General features: G+C 32.4%; 3 protein-coding genes across 4 annotated transcripts in view; 2 read left to right on the forward strand and 1 right to left on the reverse strand.

Moving 5' to 3' along the window:
- LOC107626174 (poly [ADP-ribose] polymerase 2) overlaps positions 1 to 4,853 on the reverse strand; it is a 6,977-nt gene extending 2,124 nt beyond the window's left edge. The window contains exons 1-13 of one of the 2 annotated variants that reach the window (XM_016328988.2): positions 4,651 to 4,853; positions 4,054 to 4,384; positions 3,408 to 3,526; positions 3,188 to 3,269; positions 2,848 to 3,083; positions 2,422 to 2,548; positions 2,149 to 2,204; positions 1,632 to 1,705; positions 1,390 to 1,436; positions 1,190 to 1,239; positions 876 to 938; positions 320 to 400; positions 79 to 189 (exon numbers count right to left, since the gene is read on the reverse strand). In XM_016328988.2, coding sequence (XP_016184474.1) covers positions 79 to 189; positions 320 to 400; positions 876 to 938; positions 1,190 to 1,239; positions 1,390 to 1,436; positions 1,632 to 1,705; positions 2,149 to 2,204; positions 2,422 to 2,548; positions 2,848 to 3,083; positions 3,188 to 3,269; positions 3,408 to 3,526; positions 4,054 to 4,384; positions 4,651 to 4,734 — 1,461 coding nt within the window. In that variant the 5' untranslated portion in view covers positions 4,735 to 4,853. Of the gene's footprint in view, positions 1 to 78; positions 190 to 319; positions 401 to 875; positions 939 to 1,189; positions 1,240 to 1,389; positions 1,437 to 1,631; positions 1,706 to 2,148; positions 2,205 to 2,421; positions 2,549 to 2,847; positions 3,084 to 3,187; positions 3,270 to 3,407; positions 3,527 to 4,053; positions 4,401 to 4,650 lie in introns of both variants that reach the window. The other variant, XM_021116509.1, reaches the window with a different exon arrangement.
- On the forward strand, positions 18,949 to 20,185 carry LOC107626179 (indole-3-acetic acid-induced protein ARG2). Its single transcript, XM_016328996.2, has 2 exons — positions 18,949 to 19,140; positions 19,710 to 20,185. The coding sequence occupies exons 1-2, from the start codon at positions 19,088 to 19,090 to the stop codon at positions 19,930 to 19,932; spliced, it is 276 nt and encodes a 91-aa protein (XP_016184482.1). The 5' UTR covers positions 18,949 to 19,087; the 3' UTR covers positions 19,933 to 20,185.
- LOC107628585 (indole-3-acetic acid-induced protein ARG2-like) overlaps positions 22,658 to 23,390 on the forward strand; it is a 2,205-nt gene continuing 1,472 nt past the window's right edge. Inside the window, exon 1 of the mRNA XM_016331213.2 lies at positions 22,658 to 22,797. Coding sequence (XP_016186699.1) covers positions 22,715 to 22,797 — 83 coding nt within the window. The 5' untranslated portion in view covers positions 22,658 to 22,714. The remainder of the gene's footprint in view (positions 22,798 to 23,390) is intronic.

Raw genomic sequence — 23,390 nt, forward strand, 5'->3', positions numbered from 1 at the left:
GGGTTGGAATATATTATATTTGCAGAAGAAAATATCACAGAAAAAAAAAATTCTTATTCAATCATGCATTAATCACACCTTTTTGAAGCGTTCAGCCTCTCCTTCTTTTGAAGTCCTGAATATTTGAACAATTTCCACTGAATAGTTTGAATGTGTTTCTGCATGAGTGTTCTTCATATATCTTTCAATCTGATGACATCAACAGGGACAACATGATATCAAATGAGACCAGTAGGAGTCAGGGTTAACAATTTATGCTTCACATCTCCAGCAAGGTCTGATTTAATATTTTACAGGAAAAGACAACATCATTGCTTACCATGGAGAATTCCTTGCTACCAGATTCAACTGGTAAGAGTTCACAATGAAGGCGTTGATAATGTGCATAAAGGGGATCTCCCTACAGCAATTCCAAGATCAGTCATAAAGTATAACAAGTCTATACAGAAAGTAATTTAGAAAAGTAGATATCATCGGGAAAGGAGTCCATCCTTTTTGTACAGGATTGTGTTAAATTGAACATCATATGTTTAATTTTCAAAAAATATACCAATGGAAATAATTATTTCAAAATAAAATATTTTGTGATGCCTAACATACTAACTAGTCTATGCTGTCCCTTCATTTCACTATGACAATTAAAAACAAAACCATATAATATTTTCTCACTCCGATGTTGTTTAGAAGATTGGAATAAAATGTATCCGTAAGTAATTCATCATCACTTAGGGTTTAATTTAACATTTTATATCATAAACATTTCTATCATAGTTCAGCACCTATGGCAGTATCCAAAATAAATTTTGATAAGAATGCTTGAAAAAATTCCAGATACTGCCAACCATCCACAAGAAAGAAGTTTAAACAAGAGATACCTGCATTTCTTTATCCTCCTTCAATAGCTTTGTCGCAACCTCAATTTCAGCAAGAGCTTCAACCTTTAATTGATTACAAGGAGCCAAAAAAGATCAAGTTAAATAAAAATAGGTAAAACTAATTTACTGTTCTGAACCATTGCAAGGAAATTGAAGGAAGATGGTGAATAGCCTCAGGGGACAAGGAGGCTGCTGAGGTTAACGGGAAACAAAACAAAGCACTAAACGAAAATATATAATATAACAGCACCCATAACAAGTAGCCACCACATATAGAATACATATAAGAAAAAAGAAAAGGAATAAAGGATTACCATTTCCAACTTTCGCTTTAACTTTTGAGGGGTGTCGATAACAAAGTCTCCTGTTTATATTTCTATATCGATTAGTATGATTCCGAGAAAAGAGTTCACAAAACCCACAATTAATTGTGAAAAAATCACAATTATAATTTAAACCATGGAATAAAACAGTACATGGGCAGGTGGAAAAAGGTATGGGAGAGAGAGCTTACGCATTTTTCTGAATCCAAAATCATGAGGAATTACAGTGTAAAATTCTCTGTAATAAGCAATGAACCCAATTAGATAATGAGGTGATCCAATTTCTTAAAGCTCAAATGGAAAATTTCAAGTCATGATATATAGGCAAATCAGCTCTTTGAAAAGCAAATAGGTAAGAAAAGGTAAATGACTTCAACCGAAACAATAAAAGAGCATAGAACATTGAGAACAACAAAGTACCAAATCTTCTTACCCACTTAATTGCTCAAGGGCTCTCCTATCAGATTTATCAATCACATCAGCAAGTCTTTTGAGAACTTCATAGCCCTAAATTATTTAAGAAATATAAACGGTTATTTTTCTAGAAAACAGGATGTAAAATGCATGCAAGTTGAAACAGCAGTTCCCAACATGATGTGAACAAAAGATTCATCTACAATATAACTTGTGCGTGTCATCAAGATTTAACGACCTTGGGTTTAACTTTATATTCTAAAAGCATAGAGAAAAGCAGATTAAAGGGGGGAAAATAATTTCCATATAACACTGAAACTTCACCTCGTGGTGCAATTTTTTTTCCACCACCAATAAGTACCCAGATGTACTTTGGTTGTTCAACAGTATCAATGAAATTTGATTTTTCATCAACAACATTATAGAAGCACAGAAAATTAGTATGAGATGAACTTCTAAAGGAACAATAGATTAAATTAAACATATGCCAAAAAATAAAGTAAAATAAAATACAATTGTGGTGCCCTAATACTTACCTTTAGAATTGTTGATTTGCTAAGTTTTCCAAGGGGCAACTTGTTTGCATTATACCCTGAAAAAAGATCCCAGAGCTAAAGATAACGAATATTGAATTAGGCTATATCAAAATTTTAAAGAAGGGGTTTCAAAAGCATGACAATGAGTATTGACTTGATATTGTTGTATCTTTGGAAACCATCTAGATGATTTAAAAGACTAAGCTGAATGTCTAGCATGCTTTTGGATAATATGGTCCAGAACTCATCCAATTGAAGGGAGCAATAACTAACCTATTTCCATCATTTGCTGATTCATCATGCTCACATTGCAAACAAGAGATATAAACTTTGCAACACAAGGCTCAAGTTTTGATTCCAGAGGTTGCTTTTTCAATTCATGGCCAGCACTTTCTGTGACCTGAAAGCAACTGCCCATTTAGAATGACCAACTAAAATAGTTTCTTCCTCCTTTAGGTTCCTCTCCACCAGCATAACCACAAGGGAAGATAACATCAATTACCATCAACAAGAAATGAGTGAAGTCCTTTCCAAAATCCATAAATATGAAAAAGAAAAATTCCTCTTATATAAGATAACGTGAACTAATTTCAAAAGGATGAGAATTAGTTACAAAAGGCACATTAAGTATTCAAGTTACATGAGTAAAAGGAAAATGGATTATGTAATAAGGGGAATAGTCAAGTCAATAGTACTCACTGTAGATTCTTCTTCCTTGCTGCTGTAATCCATTTCCAACCATACATAACTCTTTGGGTAGCAAATAAAGTTTTTCCTATCAGACCAAGCATTCTTGGTCTTGGCCAAAAACTTATCTTCAAACTCTACAATGGCATGCGCACTTGATGTGAAAGGTCCGTGTATCTTGTCTTGACCCTTTACACCTACCCTTCCCCATCTATTGTAAACAAGAAATTTACTGCCATCATCGGATTCTGAGAGCAATTATGACACAGGTGGTCAGAAAAACCAGTGGAATGATAAACCCAAAAGTAGAGCAAACTTTCAACAAGCCAAGTGACACAAATTTGCGACTAACCAAGAACTTGAATCACATAGAACTTGTTATTGTTGTCCCCAACATTTGTCTGGTTTAACATGGCATCATAGACTTCACCACCCTGCATCGTATTAAGAAAAACACTGGTCAATTTAAACCCCTACAAGTAATTAACTATCCAAACTGAACAGAAGGTATCAATGTCAACAACAGTATCTCGCTAACAAAATTTGCAATGCAACAACTATTAGAAACTTGCCAGTTGCAGAACATGATACTGTGATTTGATATGATCCGGCAGCCACTGATCAAGAATAGCAGCACCCTTTTTGGTTGCAGTCACTATCTTTTCCTCTTCTTTACATGATGTAGCCTCCTCTGCAGACACATCATATTCACTACTCTAAATACTAACAAGGAAGACCAAATATGCAATGCCTATGCTCAAAACTAAGTAACAAGGAAAGTGACAACCCATTCTCAGAATCATCCATTTCACTCCCAAATCTCAAAGCATCTACTATAAGATGTTTATATAATAATGAACCACTAGTATCCTCAATCCTCATTTTTCTTCTCAGACAAACAAAGTCGGAGTTGGAACTTGAAACTTAACATGATTACATTTGAACTTAGAAACAACAATAAATAACCAATTTTAGGAGGCAATATCACAATACCTCCTTTAGAAGTTAACTGGGGATCGAAAAATTAACATGTCAGGATTAGTTTTCACATTCTATAGAAACACCTATATTGCGTTCTCGGTCCACACTATTGAGATTAAAACATTCAAATGCAACAAATATTCACAAGGATAGAACTTCCATCAATGGAAAAGAAATTCTCCCATATCAAAATAAGAACTTTTAAAGCCATTTGCATAGCATCAATGAGAAGCATACCATCCTCTACATTATCAGAACCCTTTCGCAACAGCTGAGAGATTCTTTCAACCAACTGTTTCTTGGAACCAGAGGCCGGAATTCCATGAAGGGAAGCTTGTTGTCGAAGCTGCTGAACACTCAACTCACGAAGCTCCTCAATGGAAGTGATTTTGTTACCACGATTAGAGTCACCATTCTCACCATCATCACCTTCACTCTCTCTCACTCTCTTATTACCCGCCAATAACAAAGTATCACCATCAGCACCAACACCATACCCAGAACCATCAGCATTACCAACAGAATTTTCCTTAGCTTCTTTGCGAAGTGCAGCGTCAAGTCTCCGAACCTGTAGAACAATCATCCTTCAAAATGCACTAGACTCTAACTAATCTAACTCGAGTAATAAAATAAATAAAGAAATTTAAACAAAAAAAAAACTTTTTTTATCATTCACATAACTCGAACTTGAGAATTACTTAAGAAAAAACTAACTTTGAACAACTTGAACTAACACTAAACACATCATTGTCAAAATTATACTCTTCATTTTTCAAATTGGAACAAAAATATGGTGAATAGTGCGATTAATGTGAGAATGTAGTGACCACTAACCAGAGTGGGTTTTGTTCCAGTAGTGGCGAGTCCACGTTGTTGGAGGTGAGCTCGCAGTTCCTCCACCTTCAGTTTACTTGACATGTTTTCTTCTTCTTCGAAGTGGAATCGATTTTTGGTTGGAAGCGCTTTTTTTTTCTGGCTCTGAAAAGCTTCTTTTCAAAACTTCGAACGAAACTTTTCCGAACACTGAAGAGGAGTAGAGAACTTTATATACGACGTCGTTTTACAGGGACAAGGACTAAATCGTCAATTTATGAGGTGTGCTTCGCACGATAACACATTATATATATATTTCACTTTTAAATTCGTAAACTCTAATAAAAATAAAAGCTTTTGAATTTTTTTTTGGTTGTACAAAAGCTTTTGATTTAAGAGAAAAAAACAAATAGGTATCTGTCCTTTTGTCCTGCAGACATTTTTGTTTTTGGTTATTGAAAAATATTTTTAAGTTACAAAATTCGGACGGATCAGTCCCTCGGTCAACAGAAAATGCTTGTCACGCGTATGCGTTGTCCGGAAAACTTTCCTCTCTCACGGTCATGTGAAAAACTTTCGTCTCACGCGTACGCGTAGTCACGCTTACACGTCACCATGAATTTAATAATACTTCATTTTTTCATGAATTCTCCACTTTGCATTTTTTTTATTTCTTTTAAGTCATTTTTGCTTTCAAAACTTTAAATCACTCAAACAAACATATCAAGGCATGAAATGGGAGAAAAGTAAGAATGATACAGCCTGATTAGAGAAAGTTACAATGATGAAACTGTTAGTAATATTTTTCGTTGGTTTTTTTTTTCATTTTCTTTTTTATTTTTTGCATCATCACAGCCTTGCATTGTACATCAAAATGTTAATTTAGTATTCTTTTTGACAAATGCATACGCGTGAGAGAGAAATTTTCCAGACGACACATACGCGTGAGAGGAAAGATTTCCACGCGTGACAAGCATTTTCCGTTGACCAGTCCGAGTTTTGTGAAGGTCAGAGAGTTAAAAGTATTTTTTAAAGGTCAGGGACAAAAATGTCAGGGACCAACTTATCCTTTTCTATTGATTTAATCAACCAACTAACGAATTATAGTTCAAATAATATAATTTTTCGTCTTTATTTAGAGATATCAAATTTAAATCTCACTTCTAATTTTAGAAAATAAAAATAACCAACTAGATATTGTTAGAGCCGGTATCTCTTGTCTCTTGAGGTCTTTTTAGAGGTATATTCTTTTTTGCTCAACTCTTTTTCTTTTTCATTTTTTTTTTTACCTCTCTACAAAAATGGTCTAATCAGCTTTTCTAAATTAACCAAAGATAAGATTACTCTTATTTTAATGTTGGGCTCAATTAACCTTAGTTTTGCTTCTTTTTTCTTGGTCATACTTTGTTTTGCGTTTAATCATGGGTTGTGGCTTTTGGACTTTTTAACATGTTTGAAATGGCATTAAGTTTCTTTGTTTGAACCTTATTCTATAAAAAAAGCCCAATAGTAGGGGCAAATAAAAAGTTTCCGAAGAAAAAAATGATTCAAAGTTCAAAACAAATGGAAAAAAAAATAAAAAAAAGAGTTCAAGACCAAAACATTAATGAAAAAATAATAAAAACTTGCTTCTATTTGTCTTGAAAAAAAATACAATCTTAAGTTCTTGACACTTGACAACCTAAATTTTGTTTGGCAAAAATTAATGGATTTAATTACTTTATGTACATTAATGTAAAAACCATGTCTACACTAATATTCAATCAAATTTTATATTAGAGAATTATATGATAAATATAATTATGATAGCTAATGCAACCTTAATTTTAATTATATTTTTTAAGTCATATCAAAATTTTATAATCATTATAGTTGACTAGTTGCCATAAAATACCTTCTATATATTAGTATTATGTAACAACAAAAATGTTAACTCAACCATCTATTATCTATTATCTCATATAAATTAATTAATTTGATAACAAAAATATACTCTCAATATATGACAATTAAATCTTTCGAAAAGAATAAATTGATATTTTTTTCGTGATTTTTCTTATCACTACATGTGAATTTGTTGGACTACCGTAAAAAATTCTTTAAATTAATAAATCTCTTTTCTTATAAACTCTTTACTTCTTTTTATTTTCTCTCATGTAAAATTATTTTTATGTATTTTCTGCACTTATAATATTAACAGAATCTAATTGAACTATCCTCTAAATTCTTTTCAGTATGATGAATTAAATATTTTAGAAGAAGTTCAAGATAATATATGATAATATTATAATTAATAAGACCCTTTTTCTTATCACATATATGATAATAATTTATTATTAATGTAGAAGAATGCATTCACCCTATTTTTTAATTAACGCCTACACAAATGTTGTGTTGTTTAGGATTTAAGGGGAGTGTTAGGTAAATAATGATTATTTTAAACAATATAAACAACTATCAATCAAATAAAAATATACTATATTTTAATTTAATGCTACTAATTAAATTTATTTTTTTAATTTTATTGATTCATATTATTTACACATTGTTCAAAAATCTTGTTAGTTATCTATATTTTTCCATAAATTAAATATCCTAGTTATATCCAAGCTAAGGGATCATCTTATATGGAAGCATCTTAATAATATACCAAATAGATAAATAAACATGATCACATGACTTTTATATATGTTGTGTAAAGTTAGCGTGAGTGATGTGGAAACTACATAAATAATAATAACAACAAAACTAAGCATGTCCTAGGTATTTTAAATTCGATAATAAGAACATCTAACCTCATTATCAGCATGCTAAAGATCTATTTCATTATTCCCTACTTCATTTATTTTTTCGGCGTCCTGTATTTTTTTTTTTATATTTAAAAATAACAAACTTAGATAAATTTAATACCGATTAACGTACTAAAATCAGGATCTATATGGGATTCAGGTTCAATGAACTTTTACGAAAATATTTATTGATTTTATATATATATCAAAGAGAAGTTTGGACCTATGTTCTTTTGGAATGTGTGATCAGAACCTTTGCTAGTTTGCTATATCAACTCACCTTATCATCCTTCTTACTATTTAAATAAAATATTTTTTATAAAACTAAAGAGAATAATAAATAAATATATTGATAAAAAAACTAATTTAGTACTTTATCCTTATTTTATATATAATTTATTCTAGTATAATTATTGTTACGATAGGTAATCGGAGATTAGTGAGTTGGACTTGTGAAGGAGGTAGTCTCCGACTTTGTTCGCGTCCGGGAGCCGCCGTCCGACTTGTATATATGAAAGAATGGGGGTGATACCTATAAAGACATTCAATGCCTAAATCAGTAAAGAGTTTTTCAGGTTTATAGAGTATTGGAACTTAATGATACCTGAGAGGTGTCAGTGTATTTATAGTGGTGAACCAATAACCACCGCTGGAGTAGTTACTGTCCCTTTATCTTAGGAAAGTTGAGATATGGCTCTTAAAAGTGGATTGAGAGATTTTAAGGGCAGTTATTTATACGCTCCCAACTTCCATAGAGCGGAGTCTGTGTCGAATCCGACCTCTTCTAAGGAGGTTGGTTACATGTGAAGGTCAATCTATAAATTGGGCCTTTCTAGCTTATTTGGACGTAGGTCTTAGTATTGAGACAGGGTATGAACAATTATATTATAATAATTATATTGATTATTGTTTGACGTGTGATAGATATATCATATATCAGCATCAGTGTCTACAGATATAATTCAAATAATTTTCAAATATAAGTATAAAACTAAAAGTAAATTTTATTGTGTTTATAATTTGGTATTTAATTTATTTTTATAATAAATTTTAAATATTTAAACTTTATTAATTATTTATCTTTTGATAATTAAACACCAATTTTTAAGTACTATAACAAACACACGTATGTAGCAACTAGCAAGTGACAAAATTGCACACTACTTCTTCAAAGGGATATGGATACATCAAATTGGCGAATGTAGATCACAATTCACAAGTTAATTAATGGTTATGGTTTGGTTGACAATTCATTGGTAAATCATATATATAACAAAGTCAATCCAAACTAGTATCTTCCACTTAATTCCACGGTGCATGCTTTTTTTGGTTTCATATTTTATTTTATTTTGTATTTGAAGTGGTTCATTCAGATTTCAGAATCTAATGTATATTTTAATTATTGGCTAGGATCATTCAAATATCTCTGACCTAATATTCATGACAATATTCTATTCTCTCCCACTACAGAAAAAGTTTATTATATTTAAATGCATTAATATAATTAACCAATAACCGAAAGGAACCAAAATAGAAGAAAGGTCAAAATGGCTCAGCTTATTCGGGGGACCATTGAGCCAAATATATAGTGAATTGAATTAAGAGAAAATGACAAATAGGTCTTAACTTTTTGTCTTGTGGATATTTTTGTCCTTAACCATTGAAAAATACTTTTAAGTTTCTGATTTTTACAAAATTTGGACGGATCAATCTCTGACGAAGGCATTTGGACGGATCAGTCCCTGATGGAGGCATTCGGACGGAGGGACTGATCCGTCCAAATTTTGTGAAGATCAAGAATTTAAAAATATTTTTCAATGGTTAGAGACGAAAATATCCGTACAACAAAAGGTGAAGGACCTATTTATCATTTTCTCTTGAATTAATTATATTGTTATAAATATAATGTTTAAATGACCCTTGTCATTCTCCAAAGGATACATAGCTTAAACCAAGTGGAACAAAATAACTATGAAAACTTAAAATGTCTAATCGCTTTTACTTTATGCTTAAATCATATCTTATAATTACTTACTTTATATATATTTCATTAAATAAATTCAAGAGGTTAACATATATATATATTATAAAATATAAACATGCCGAAATCAAAGTGCATGGTCATGCCCTTATATTTTAAAGTTCTGTTTGTTGTACTACTTTAATTTTTATATTATGACCTGTGTTATGATGATAATGAAATAATAATGCTACTTAATTAATAAAAGATAAGATTAGAGCACAGGAAAGCCGAGTCTTTTATATATCAGAGTGTTCTTGGAATATATATTCATGTCTAAAATTAGAAGGTGTTTGACTATGTATCTATGCAGAACACATATCATCATATTTTTCATATACTATATAGATATATAGATGATGAGTTATCAAAATTAAATTTAATTTCTTTTAGTTTTTACTATGGTTTCCTGCATTATTTTTCAAGTCTTCGGTGACTCTTAATTATCTCTTTTGAATTTTTTATTATTAATAATGTATCTAATCTTCTTAATTAGTCTTATAATTTTTATTACATAACCAAATTATTACTTAAATTAAAACATAATTATTGTGTTTGCATTATTATATACATAGCAAATTCTACTATGAAAACATTTCGATAGCTATAATGATTATAAAAATATTAATAAAATTAAAGTCACGTTGTTTTATATTTTAATAATAATTTTTAGGTTTAATTACTCTGTTACTTCTTATAGTTTTATGAAATTTTTAATTAGGTCCTTATACTTTTTTTTTAATTGAGTCCTTGCATCAATTTTTTTTAATTGAATCCCTACATTTTTTTTTATTTGAGTCTCTGCACTAATTTTTTTTAGTTGGATCCCTATACAATTAAGTCAATTACTACTAAAAGGGACCTAATTGAAAAAAATAATTTAGTACAAAGACCCATTAAAAAAATATAAAAACCTAATTAAAAATTTTACGAAACTATCACTACTAGAAATAAGACTTTTTCAGACAAAAATTTCAGACGAAATTTATTCTGAATGACTTTTTAGTTTCGGACAAATTTGTGACAAATGTTGAACAACTTTTAATGGAGGTTATGGAAGAATATATTCTGTCCTAAATTTGTCTAAATTTTGTCCCAAATTTTGGCGCCAAATTTTTTTTAGATAGTGCTAATATTTTCATACAGATTAACAACACATTTTGGACAAAAATTATAATTCGTCCGTATTCCATCTGAATATGCACACTAACTTCAGACAGATTTGGGATGTATTTTGAAAAATGTGAATTCTATCCTAAATTGTCTATAATTAGTCTTAAATGCTTTTACTATAACTAATCCTTCGAAGTAGCCAAAATTTTTTCCGACAAATTTGGGACAAAAATAACATTATTTGTAAATTCTGTTTGAAAGTGCATCAGTTTTCAAATGAATTTCAAATGTTTATCGAAAAATTTTAACATTTAATATAAAAATATTGTTTATATTTTAAATTTGTCTATAATTTGTCCCAAATATTTTTACCATTCTAAAATAAAAATTCTTTTTCCTAAAATAACCTACAAAGCATACACATGGAGTTGAATGTATGGTATAGGAAAGCAACAAAACAGATTTTATGAAACCTTATAATAATAATATAAGTATTAATGGGTGAGGTTTGGTCACACGTGAGAGGATATAAAACTTTTTGATGGGTGGATGCATGATAGAGATTGTAGACATGTCCTTCAGGTTCAGGTTAAGCCACTGTGCCACAAATTTTGATTCATTCATTATTATGCCTATCACAAACTCAAATTTGATCTTCCAACTTGGAACACAGTTATTTTTTCCTGCGGCCGCGTCCACAGTTTCATTGTCGAATCTCTGAACTTTGTGGTCTCAGAGAAATTAAATCCGTGACACCTGAAATAATATATATATATATTTTTTTTGGATTTGTTAACGACAAAAAAATGGTTTTAAAATATTTTAAATAATGGTGATAAAAATTAAAAAATATTATTTTTTAATTAGTGACAACAAATGGTTTTATATTTTGCAAATCACTTGTATATTTTATGAAAAACAAAATTTCTATTTCTTCTTGATTCGTTTAACATACATTTTAAAAATAATTTTGCCTATAGCTATTCAATAAAATATTGCAAAAATGCACTACTATACCAAATTTTAACAATGATAAAAATGTCTTAATTTTTTGCATATTTAAAAAAATACCATCAAAATCTAATTTTTTAAAAACTTTTGAGAATATATAATTTAACAGTTAAATATTTTTATATATTTTAAAATATTTTTAAAATATTTTTTTATTGATCCTAGAAGATTATTGTTATATGATAATTAGTGGGAAATTTTCTAGAATGTTGTAACATCATGTCTATGTCCGTTCCCAATTGCCATTTCAACCCATTCCATTTGTCTGCTAATAAAAAGCATATAATTAAGGAGAATCCAATAATTCAATAAGGCACCATTATTATATTGTGCATTGATAAGCCAATGCAGAAAGCACTATATTAGATACCAAGAGATAATATGATGGGTCGGGGATGGTTATTCCAAATTAATAAGTTGGCAAAAGTAAATAATGAGTTTAATTTTGATGTATTAATAATATAAATTATTTTATATAATTGTGTAATTATTATATTTATTTTTTTTATAATTATATTTACGTCGTTAATAAAAATAATAGTTATTTTTTATGATATAGCGTTATGTTATTGAATGCACGTATATAAAACTGTTTTACACTGACAGAGTATTAAAATTAAATTCAAAAAATAATATAATTAATAAATAAGTTGGCAAATTAAAGGTTTAAAAAGTGCCGGTAACCTAAAACAAGACCAAATAAATTCACTCACTCAATTTGAGTCCAACATCCATGGCCTACCTTAAACTCTTGAAACCAGACAAACCCTAACATGTCATGCAATTATAATTTAGAAGCCAGCTTTGCAAACCTAAAATAGTTTTATAACAATTCATGATAAGAACTAAATAACAAGATTTTTTTTTTAAATAATTAGCAACCACATTTTTTTATGATATTATAAGAATATGCTTTATTAATTATATTAAAGGTTTAATTATTCTGTTGATTTCTATAGTTTTATGAAATTTTTAATTAAGTTTTTGTATTTTTTTTTTTTAATTGAATCCTTGTACCAAAATTTTTTTTAATTGGGTCCTCACACTTTTTTTTCTTTTATTTGGATTCCTGCACCAAATTTTTTTTTAGTTGGGTTCCTATAAAATTAAACTAATTACTGTCAAGAGGGACTTAATTGAAAAAAAAATTAGTGCAAAGACCCAATTAAAAGAAAAAATATATAAAGACCTAATTAAATATTTTACAAAACTATAAGAACTAACAGAATAATTAAACCTATATTGAATGAAAAATTTGCAAGATCGGATACTTATAAGAACTAGCTAGGAGATGCAATATCAAATTAAAACACATACAATAATAAGTTTAATCAATTTAATGTTAATATAAAAATTAAATAGCTAGATATAAGAAGAAAAAAAGTGAATATTATAGTGTCATACTAAACAAAATTATTATTATTCACTTTTTTAAAAAGTATTATTATTCGGGCTATCATATTAAACAGTGTCATACTAAACACTTAACTATATGAATTGTCTAATGAATAGTATTATATATTACGAATTGTGACAAAATATATCATATTTCAAATAAGGTAAACAATATATATAATGTCGTCATTATTCTAAATAAGAGCAAAATAGCAACCTATATATTACGTATATAATACAAATTAAATAACACTAAGAATAACTTTTCGCGATTCCATAAAAAAATAAAATAAAATGCCTGAAATAACTTTTCACAAGTCACAACTCGCAACGCCTTCTCAGACCTCAAACTCTCCCACTTGTCTTGTTGTCTACCTTTATTCGATGGTGCGAGTTTTATGTTCGAATAAATAATTAAATATATAATTTTGCGTATGTTGTTTAATAATTAATGTTCCGTTCTAAATACGCCGAGGTTGGTGACTTTCAACTGAGCACCTGGATACTTGGCCGAGCTTAACGTCGTCCAGGTACGATGATACAGTTCTAACTTTAGGTATCTGAAACACGGCGACAAGAGCACTTACACAAAGCACTCCGACACTCAAGTAAGTATGTGAATTATAAGGGGATAAAAAATAATAAACTGCAGTGAGATATGTGACCTGAGTCTTCACGAGTTAGAGGAATTAGTTTTATAGACGTCTTGAGTTAGTGGTGGACCTCTTAGGTTCCGATTTCTCAGGTGAGTGCAGTTATCAGTATCTTTGACTTGTGTAGAGTCGTGTTTGGGTAGTGTCGTCTGTTTTGGGATAACGGTTTTAGAGGATAACGTTGGCCTTGTGATTAATGACGTGCTGTTTGTTTATTTCCGCTCTTTGGGGTCGGTTCGTGACAGTTTGTTCGCCGATTATTATGGGGTACTATGAGTTTAGTAAATGAACTGAATTTTGAAATTAGATTCTTTGCTACGAGTCAATATTGTTCTAGCAAAGGATCTTTTACCTGAAATTCTCCTCGAATCTGTTGGACTACCAGGAGGGAGTTGCAATGTGCTGTCAGGCTTTGTACTTGGTGGTTTAGGGTGAGCTTGAGTCCTGCTATGAGTGCCTCATACTCGGCCTGGTTGTTGCTTGCCGAGAAGTGGAATTGGAGGGCTTGTTTGGCTACCACTTCGTCTCCTTCTTTCAGGATTATCCCGGCTCCGCTTCCTTCTTGATTTGACGCTCCATCCACATGTAACTCCCATGTTTTGTTGTGCTCGTCAGGAGTCAGTTCCATGATGAAGTCGGCGAGGATCTGTGCTTTGAGGGCCGGTCTGGGCTGAAACTGAATGCCAAATTCTGAGAGTTCAATTGACCACTTGGTCAGGCGTCCGCCCAGTTCTGGTTTTGTCAATATCTGCCTTAATGGGTGGTTTGTCCTTACTATTATTGTGTGGCTTTGGAAATAGTGTATTAGTCTTCTTGCTGTGACCACGAGTGTTAAGGCTAGCTGTTCTATCCTCGGATATCTTTGTTCCGTTAGTTGCATGACTCTGCTGACGAAGTATACTGGCTGTTGTGTCTTTCCTGTCTCAATGACAAGAGCCGAGCTTATAGAATGATTGGAAATAGACAAATATAAATATAGGGGTTTACCAACTATAGGTCTTTGCAGCACGGGTGGTGATGATAGGATAGTCTTAAGTTCGGCAAACGCCTTCTCGCATTCTGTTGTCAATTGGAATTTTTTATTTTTTAAGATCGTCTGGAAGAATAGGTATGATCGGCTTGATACTGCTGGCAAGAACCGAGAAAGTGCAGCTACTCTTTCTGCTAATTGTTGTACCTCTTTCATTGTTTTAGGGCTTGCCATGTTGAGTATTGCTTCGCATTTTTCAGGGTTCGCTTCAATTCCTCGTGATGTTAGCATAAATCCTAGGAATTTGCCTCCTTGAACTCCAAAGGCGCATTTTTCCGGGTTAAGTCTCATATTGTATGATCGGATCTGTTGGAATATTTCCTTGAGGTCGTCGCAGTGTGACCATTCTTGGGTGGTCTTGGCTATCATATCGTCTACATAAATTTCTATGTTCCGACCTATTTAGTGCCGGAATACTTTGTCCATCAGTCGTTGATAGGTTGCACCTACATTCTTTAGACCAAATGGCATAACTCTATAACAGAAATTACCATGCTCAGTTATAAATGCTGTCTTGCTTTGGTCTTCAGGATGCATGAGGATCTGGTTGTAACCAGAGTATGCATCCATGAAACTCAAGCTTTTGAAACCTGATGTATTGTCTACGAGCTTGTCGATGCACGGCAAAGGGTAAGCATCTTTAGGACATGCTTTGTTTAAATCTGTAAATTCGACGTACATCCGCCATTTACCTGAGTTTTTTCTTACCATTACCACGTTTGAGAGCCACGTGGTGAAGCGGATTTCTTTGATGAAGTTGGCTTTAAGGAGCTTCTCTGTTTCCTCTAAGGCTGCCCTTGATTTTTCTGCCCCGAGGTTTCTCTTTTTCTGTGCTATAGGTCGGCTTGTCCTGTTAGTAGCTAGTTTGTGGCAGATTACGTCTGGGTTTATGCCGGGCATGTCTGCCGGGGTCCAGGCGAATAGGTCAGCATTGGCTTGTAATAATCTTATCAGATCCGACCTTTGTTGTCCCTGTAGTGCTTGACCGATGTACGTTACCTGTTCCGGTGTGTGAGTCAGTTGAATCTTCTGGAGCTCATCTGCTGGTTGAGGTCTTTCTTGGGTGTCTCCTCGAGGATCAAGTTTGGCCAGGGACAAGACTTCCGTGCCATGTATTGATTGGACTTCACGTTGTTTCTGGCTTGTGTCCGATCTTTTTAGGCTTGCATTATAGCATTGCCGAGCTTGTTGACAGTCAGAATGTATTGTTGCTATCTTGCCGCCTTGTGCCTGAAATTTAACACATAGATGATAAGTAGATATAACTACTCTGAACATATTCAGAGCAGGTCTTCCGAGAATAATGTTGTAAGGACTAGGGCAGTCAACTATTAGGTATTGTATGTCTAAGGTCCTTGATAACGGGTTATCTCCCATCGTTGTTCTTAGCCATATATAACCTTTAATCGGCACTCTTTCACCAGAGAATCCTACTAATTCTCCAGAGGAGGGTTGTATTAGTTTTTCAGATAAGTTCATTTTTGAAAAAGTGGAGTAAAAGAGGACATCTGCGCTACTACCTGGGTCCAAAAGGACTTTTCTTACCACAAGGTCGCCTGTTTGGATAGAGATTACCACTGGATCGTCTAAGTGAGGGGCGGCCGAGCATATGTCAGTTTGGTTGAAAGTGATTTCTAAGTCAGGCGTGTTTTTGATGTTTGGTGGAGTTGTTCCTTTAATTGCTAGCATTGCACGGTAGCTCCACTTCCGTGCCGAGGTTGTTTCGCCGCCTCCCGCGAATCCCCCGGATATGCAGTTTATCACCCCTTTAGGTGGGTTGTTGTTGGCGTCTTTGCTTGCGGAGGTTTGTTGGCGTTCGTCTTTGTTGCTCTCTTTGTGCTTCCGTCCTTCAATGTACTTATCTAGTAGGCCCTGCCGCGCTAATCTTTCTAGGAGATCTTTGGCTATCACGCACTCGTCGGTTGTGTGACCATATTTTTGGTGGAAGGCATAGTGTTTGCTCTTGTCGACGAATTGCTGATTTTGGTAGCTCCCAGCTATGGCTGGTGGTTTTATAATCTTGGCGTTGAGTATTTCTTTGATTATCTTTTTCCTCTTCGTGTTGAATCTGGTGTAGTTGTCGAATTTTGGGGTGAGCTTAAATGGTTTGCCGAGGTCTTTAGTGCTCACCGATCTGGGTGTTCTGTTGTCTTTCCTTCTTGGTCTTTTTTCAGTTTTGTCGGCCTCACAGATTTCTTCAATCTCCATTTGTCCCACTACTCTTTTCCGAAATTCTTCTAGTGTCTTTGGTTTTGTAACCGCGATTATTTCTCTGAACTTTCCGGGTCGGAGACCGGCTTTGAGGGCATGTAGGTGGACGGCGGGATTGAGATCAGGTATTTCCATGGTGGCGTCTGTGAACCTGGTCATATAATCCTTCAAGCTTTCTTGGGGACCCTGGTGGATGGTGCTAAGATAGTCCGATCCGTGTACGTAGATCCGTGCAGCTGCGAAGTGGTCGATGAAAGACCTTGCTAGCTCCTCAAAGGAGGCAATTGACCCTGCAGGTAATTTCAAAAACCAAAGCAAAGCAGCTCCGTCAAGGTAAGTAGGGAANNNNCTGCAAAGCACAGGATCGTTATTAGGTCCGTTAAAAAACATCATAGATTGAAATTTTTTAATGTGAGCCCGGGGGTCACCAATCCCCTTGTATGGCTCCAAAGAGGAGGGGAGTGTAAAATGCTTCAGCATTTGATAATTCATGATTTCTTCAGAGAATGGGTTGTCCAAGGTCAGTTTCTCCTTGGGAGGGTTGACACCTATCAGATCGGTGCCGCCTTGGGTTGAGCCCTGGGAATTGCCCTCCTTTTTTTTGCTGTTTTGGGTTGATAGCTCTGCTAGCCTTTTGACTTCCGCTTGCAGCTCGATCATCTAGGCCATAAGTTCGGCCTGGCTGAGTTGATGAACTCCATTGTCAGCCATGTCGGGAGGTTGATAAACCCTGCGAAAAAGAAGAAAATAAAGTGTATCGTGGAAATAAAGTGGGGTTAGATATTGGGCCCCACGGTGGGCGCCAAATGTTTCATCCTGAATACGCCGAGGTTGGTGACTTCCAACCGAGCACCTGGATACTTGGCGGAGCTTAACGTCGTCCAGGTACGATGATACAGTTCTAACCTCGGGTATCTGAAACACGGCGGCAGAAGCACCTGCACAAAGCACTCCGACGCTCAAGTAAGTATGTGAATTATAAGGGGATAAAGAATAATAAACTGAAGTAAGATATGTGACATGAGTCTTCACGAGTTAGAGAGATTAGTTTTATAGACGTCTTGAGTTAGTGGTGGACCTCGTAGGTTCCGATTTCTCAGGTGAGTGCAGTTATCAGTATCTTTGACTTGTGTAGAGTCGTGTTTGGGTAGTGTCGTCTGTTTTGGGATAACGGTTTTAGAGGATAACGTTGGCCTTGTGATTAATGACGTGCTGTTTGTTTGTTTCCGCTCTTTGGGGTCGGTTCGTGACAGTTTGTTCGCCGATTATTATGGGGTACACGTCAATTAGTATTTAAGTTTTTTTATATAAACAATATAAAACATTAAGCGCGTAAATTCCGTTATTATTTGGCAGAAATTTTTGAGATGGATGTGAAGTGTATAAATATATATGTTGGTTTGGATTGATTTTAGTTCCCCTAAATCTAAGGTTGTAGCTAGATGATTTAGTTGTGATTTTTAATATTCTCTCAAAATGATATATCTATAGAGAATAAATTAAAGATGATATTATCTTGTTTCTCTCTTAAATCTTCCAAAACATTTTCTTAGAATATCAATCACTACTCCACACCGCAGTGTGTCACATAATTAAAAAAGATTTGAGAGGAACAACACTAAAATATTTATATTAATATAAAAGATTGAGACAACAAGACAAAACCAAGAACTTGAGGTAAAAAATAAAAATAAAAATAAAAAAGAGCACAAATCAGATCAGAAGGGACACCATTAAGAATCAAGAAAATAGGTGTCTGAAAAAATATGTGGTAGATGCTAATTAAAATTCAGACGAGGGTATTTTATACTTTTATTAGAGTTTAATTTTGATGTATTTCACATAATCAAACTTTTATACAATCTTATAATTATAATTATTTTTTTAAATGATCATTCACGCGATTAATGTAAAAAGTAGTTATTTTTGTTAATATAACATTATGTAATTAAATACACGCATAAAATGATTTTACACTAATAATACATTAAAATTAAATTCTTTTTATTATTCTTAATATTCTTATTCTTATTTTGATATTTTGTATATTGTCTTACGTGTCCCTTCTTTCCCTTGTGTTTGGCTTATATATAGACCCCATTGAAATGCTTGTTCCCTCAAACTCATCAAATAGCTTCTTCATTCTTTGTTTTTTCCCTCTTTAATTAAGTGATTCTTCTCATACAAAAATCACTTCAAACAAAACGAGCTTTAACTAGATTGTTTCAAATATAATATGGCTCGTTCTTTCTCTGCTGTGAAGGCTTCCATTTCTTCTCTTATTACCAGGTTGGTACCCAAAAAATAGTTGCAATTTTTTTATAATAGTGTGAAAATGTTGAAATACATTATTCTTTTTGTGTTTTTCTATCATCTATATATTGTTTTATTTGATTTTTTTTTTGTATTTTTCTACAATCTATATATGCTTTCCTTCATGAAGGAATTCAAGTAGTGTGTTTATGAATACTTTTTATTTTTTTAAATTCTTGATTTTGGGAAAGAGGATATTATAAAAATAGATCTAACCATTATATATTCATCATATGTAAAAGTCAATAATTAAGTATATACTAGTTTTTTTTTTTTTTTTTGTATATAACTTATCACAAATTTTGAATATATTATTAAATAAATGATAACTTCTCTAGTAGGAGAACATGGAAGCTAGCTAAGAGAAACAAAAATATGAAAAAGACAGCATCATTTTTATATTCAGAGACATTTTAAATAATATTAGTTACATACTAAGATTAGTATGTACTTTTTTCCTTCTTTTAAATTCAACCTTATTTTTTATTTTTTAAAATAATATATATTAAAAAATTAATGTATCTAGACATTTTATATGAATACAGGCAGGGATATGCGACAACAGCACAAAGTGCAGTTAGGGGAGGAGCAGCCACCATAAGCGGCGGCAAGATGGGGCCAAAGACGACGGAAGAGAAGGCGGCGGCTGCGGAGAAGGTGTCATGGGTCCCAGATCCAGTCACCGGGTACTACAAACCAGAGAACATCAAAGATATTGATGTAGCTGACCTTAGAGCTACCCTTTTGACAAAAAAGTTCAACCATTAAAAATTCATAAAAAAAAAAAAAATTATGATTGAGGAATATCTTGAGTGACATGTATAACCTTATTATAATTAGGAGGGGTTAAGATTTAATTTCATATATGAATGAACCATGCATGAAAACTAGTTAGTTCATCATGTATGTATGGGAAGAGGTCCATTATTGTATACATATATTAATTTCTAAATTTTTGTTGTTCACTCTGTGTTCTGTTCTGCCTGCTCAGAATCTGATATCATTGAAGAAATATTCCCAAGTCATATAAGTTACTGTTGGTTTCTTTTAAAGTGAAAATTTAGATAGATTTGTTTTTATCCGAAGTTGTTAGTAATATTAATCTAATTAAATACGTCAAATTATTTAATGATTTTTAATTAATAACTTTAGTTTTATATTAATTATTTATATCATAATTAATATTAAATATTATTATATTAAATTAGCCGTTGTAAAATTAGCCGTTAGAAACTAGCCGTTATTATATTACCGTTATTATTAATAAATTAATATTTTGTTACTCTATATATACCACTTAGATAAATTTCTATTCTCACACAATCTACTACTCTTCTTTATTATTAAATTTCCAAGCATGCTTTGTTGAACCTTTCTATATACTCTCGGAGGGTTTTTCCGACCTCTTGTTTGATCCCTAACAAGCTCAGTACGTGTTTTGCTTTATCCTTCTGGATGGAGAACCTGGTCAGGAACTTCCAGGACAGGTTGTCAAAGTTAGTGACCGACCTGGGGGATAAGGTGTCGAACCATTTCATGGCTACTTTTGAAGTTGTTGAGATGATATCTAGGGTCGGTCGTTCCATCGTAGAAGTTCATATCGGGGGTTTTGAAATTCCTGGGTACTTTGGCTCGCATGATCTCTTCTGAGAATGGATCTTCTCCACCTAGAGGGCTGTCTTCCCGATCTGCTTAGGTAGTTCGAATTCAAAGGTCGGTTTTCAACTTCAGGAGTTTTTCTTCTAGCTGTCTTCGTCGTCTTACCTCCTTTCGTAACTATCGTTCAGCCTCTCGCTGTCGTTCAGCCTTGTACTCGAGTTGTTCTAACCGATCTCTTTGGTCTCGGACGAGACCCGATATTTTGGCGGTTTGTGGAGGTTCTTCTTCTTTATTTGAGATGATGGATTTTCGAATGAATCCGTGTTTGTCTAGGGTTGGCCGATGACCCTTCTCCTTAGGGGCCCTGTTCTTGAGGTGGAGGAGGCAGTATAATGACGTTGCTCTTTGGTTGGGGCTCATTTTTGGATTCATATACTGAGTGGCTGTCTTCGTGCTGGTTGTCGGCCATCGTTATGGGATGAATTTCAGGTCACCAACAACGGCGCCAATGTTTCGAGGGTTATTTGAAACGGTGATTTGGGATTGAATTGAACGTGAGGTCCAGATCTCTTGGTATGGCAACGTCCGACCTCTTTGGTGTCGAGGTGCCGCCTGTCCGAGTTTCTCGTGAGGAGGTAGGAGGTAGTACCTGCAAGAGACTCCGATGCTTAAGTTAGTAAGGTCTTTGAGCAGGATTTTTGTAGATTAGAACGTGAGTTATATCTGGGGGGTGCCAGTGTATTTATAGTAGAGTTTGATTATCGCCCTAGTGACGGTAGTTCTATCTTATCTTATATCTTAGGAGTTTGTTGAGATCTTATCTTTTAGATGAGATAGAAATAGTAAGAATTTGTTGACAATCTAATTATTATAACCTAGTTAAATACTTGTCACAAACTCTCAAAGTATTGGTGTTTAAAATAGGTTTAATTACTTTGTCAGTTGCTATGTTTTATCAATTTTTTAATTAAATTATATATTTTTATTTTTTTAATTCAATTCTTATATTATATTAGATTTTATAATTAAATATTTATTATAAAAAAACTGGTTGAAAGAATTCAACTACTTAATAGAAATTTCTCCAGGATCCTTCAAATTATAAGACAGGAGTTTTTTGAAATGTAACTAAATACACTGAATTTTAACCATGAAAGTACCATTGAAATAAATACCATCAGTAATATGTATATATAATATATATTTGGGAACCCGTGATATGAGTCATGTTCACATAATATGGACCATGATAAAAAACCGAAATTGTGACCACATAATTTTTTCCCTTTATCTCAAGACCACGGGTGGACATAAATAAATAAAAGTATGATTTTTTTTTTTAATTAGTGTTATAAAGTGTGATTTTTCATTGTACATTTTTGAAGTGAAACAAAGAAAAATCATATGATAAAAGATAATATCTAATAAAAATCACACTTAACAACATTAATTACTTAATACAAAAAAATTGAGAAAATTAATACTCTTCGTGATAATCAACCATTAATATATACATGTGATAATGCTTTCCACATAATTATTAACAGAAAATCATATGATAATACTTTGATTTCTTTCCTATACCTATTCATTATTAGAGTCTTTAACAAAACTAGATATACCTACCTTTTTCCTTTATTAATAACCTATAAGCACATCTATTGACTTCAACAATTTTGTACAAAACGTAACTACAAATGTAGACACATGTAGTAAAGTACTTCTAGCTAGATCAATAAACAAAATTAGCTAAGATTAGATATTGAATTTGTTCAAGTTATTAAGATAGATGATTATAATTAGCTTATGGTATTAGTAGATTAAATTTGACGGAGCTATATGTATGTTCATTGTCTTTATTTGCCTATAAAAACACCCCCACTAAAATGTTCTCATCACAACTTAACAATAAAGTTTAATCACAAATCACAATTACAAATAATAATAAAACATGGCTAGCTCTTTTTTCACTAATAATGTGAAGTTTCTCTCTGCTCATGTTCTTGGAGGATTCTCCATCTCTCTTATTACCAGGTATAAAGATTTTTAACCCTATTTGATGTGAAAATTAATTACCTAGTTTTTTACATTTTAGTCCGTACATGAATTTAGTCTACATAATTCTTAGATAGTGAAATTTTTTATAAAAGTTTAATCATATATTTGTTGTGTCTATTAAACAATTATTATTGTTTTTTACATTTATCACTTAAAAAAAATTAAATACATAAATTTATTGGTAAATAGTCTAAGGCTTTTTACAAAATGAATGATGTTATTAATGGCTGCTTCATAATAATAAAAAAATCATGGATATTATTGTTCAATAATAATATGGATTTTCCTAAAAATTAACAAAAAATAAACTAATAATCGTAAAAAAAATGTTCAAACATTATTATTCAAAATTTAAAATATCACACATCCAAAATCCAAAAACTAGACTCCAAAATTCACGTTGGATGATTATTGATTAATTTTGTTATTTTCCTATCCTCGTACCTGTTAATATAAGATAAATTAAATAAGTATATTTGTATATAAAGTTCACAACATTAATCTGTATTTGAATATATTAAATTATAATGTTAAATTATTGACAAATATTATATTGATCATGAATGAAA

The sequence above is a fragment of the Arachis ipaensis genome, chromosome B02 (assembly GCF_000816755.2).
Source record: "Arachis ipaensis cultivar K30076 chromosome B02, Araip1.1, whole genome shotgun sequence".
In the NCBI taxonomy this organism is placed as follows: domain Eukaryota; kingdom Viridiplantae; phylum Streptophyta; class Magnoliopsida; order Fabales; family Fabaceae; genus Arachis; species Arachis ipaensis.

What these genes read in the sequence shown, in the direction of transcription:
- LOC107626179 (XM_016328996.2), top strand. Translation starts at nt 19,088, where the DNA reads ATGGCTCGTTCTTTCTCTGCTGTGAAGGCTTCCATTTCTTCTCTTATT. An exon ending in ATTTCTTCTCTTATTACCAG is followed by an intron (nt 19,141 to 19,709) that starts GTTGGTACCCAA and finishes ATATGAATACAG; the next exon opens with GCAGGGATATGCGACAACAG.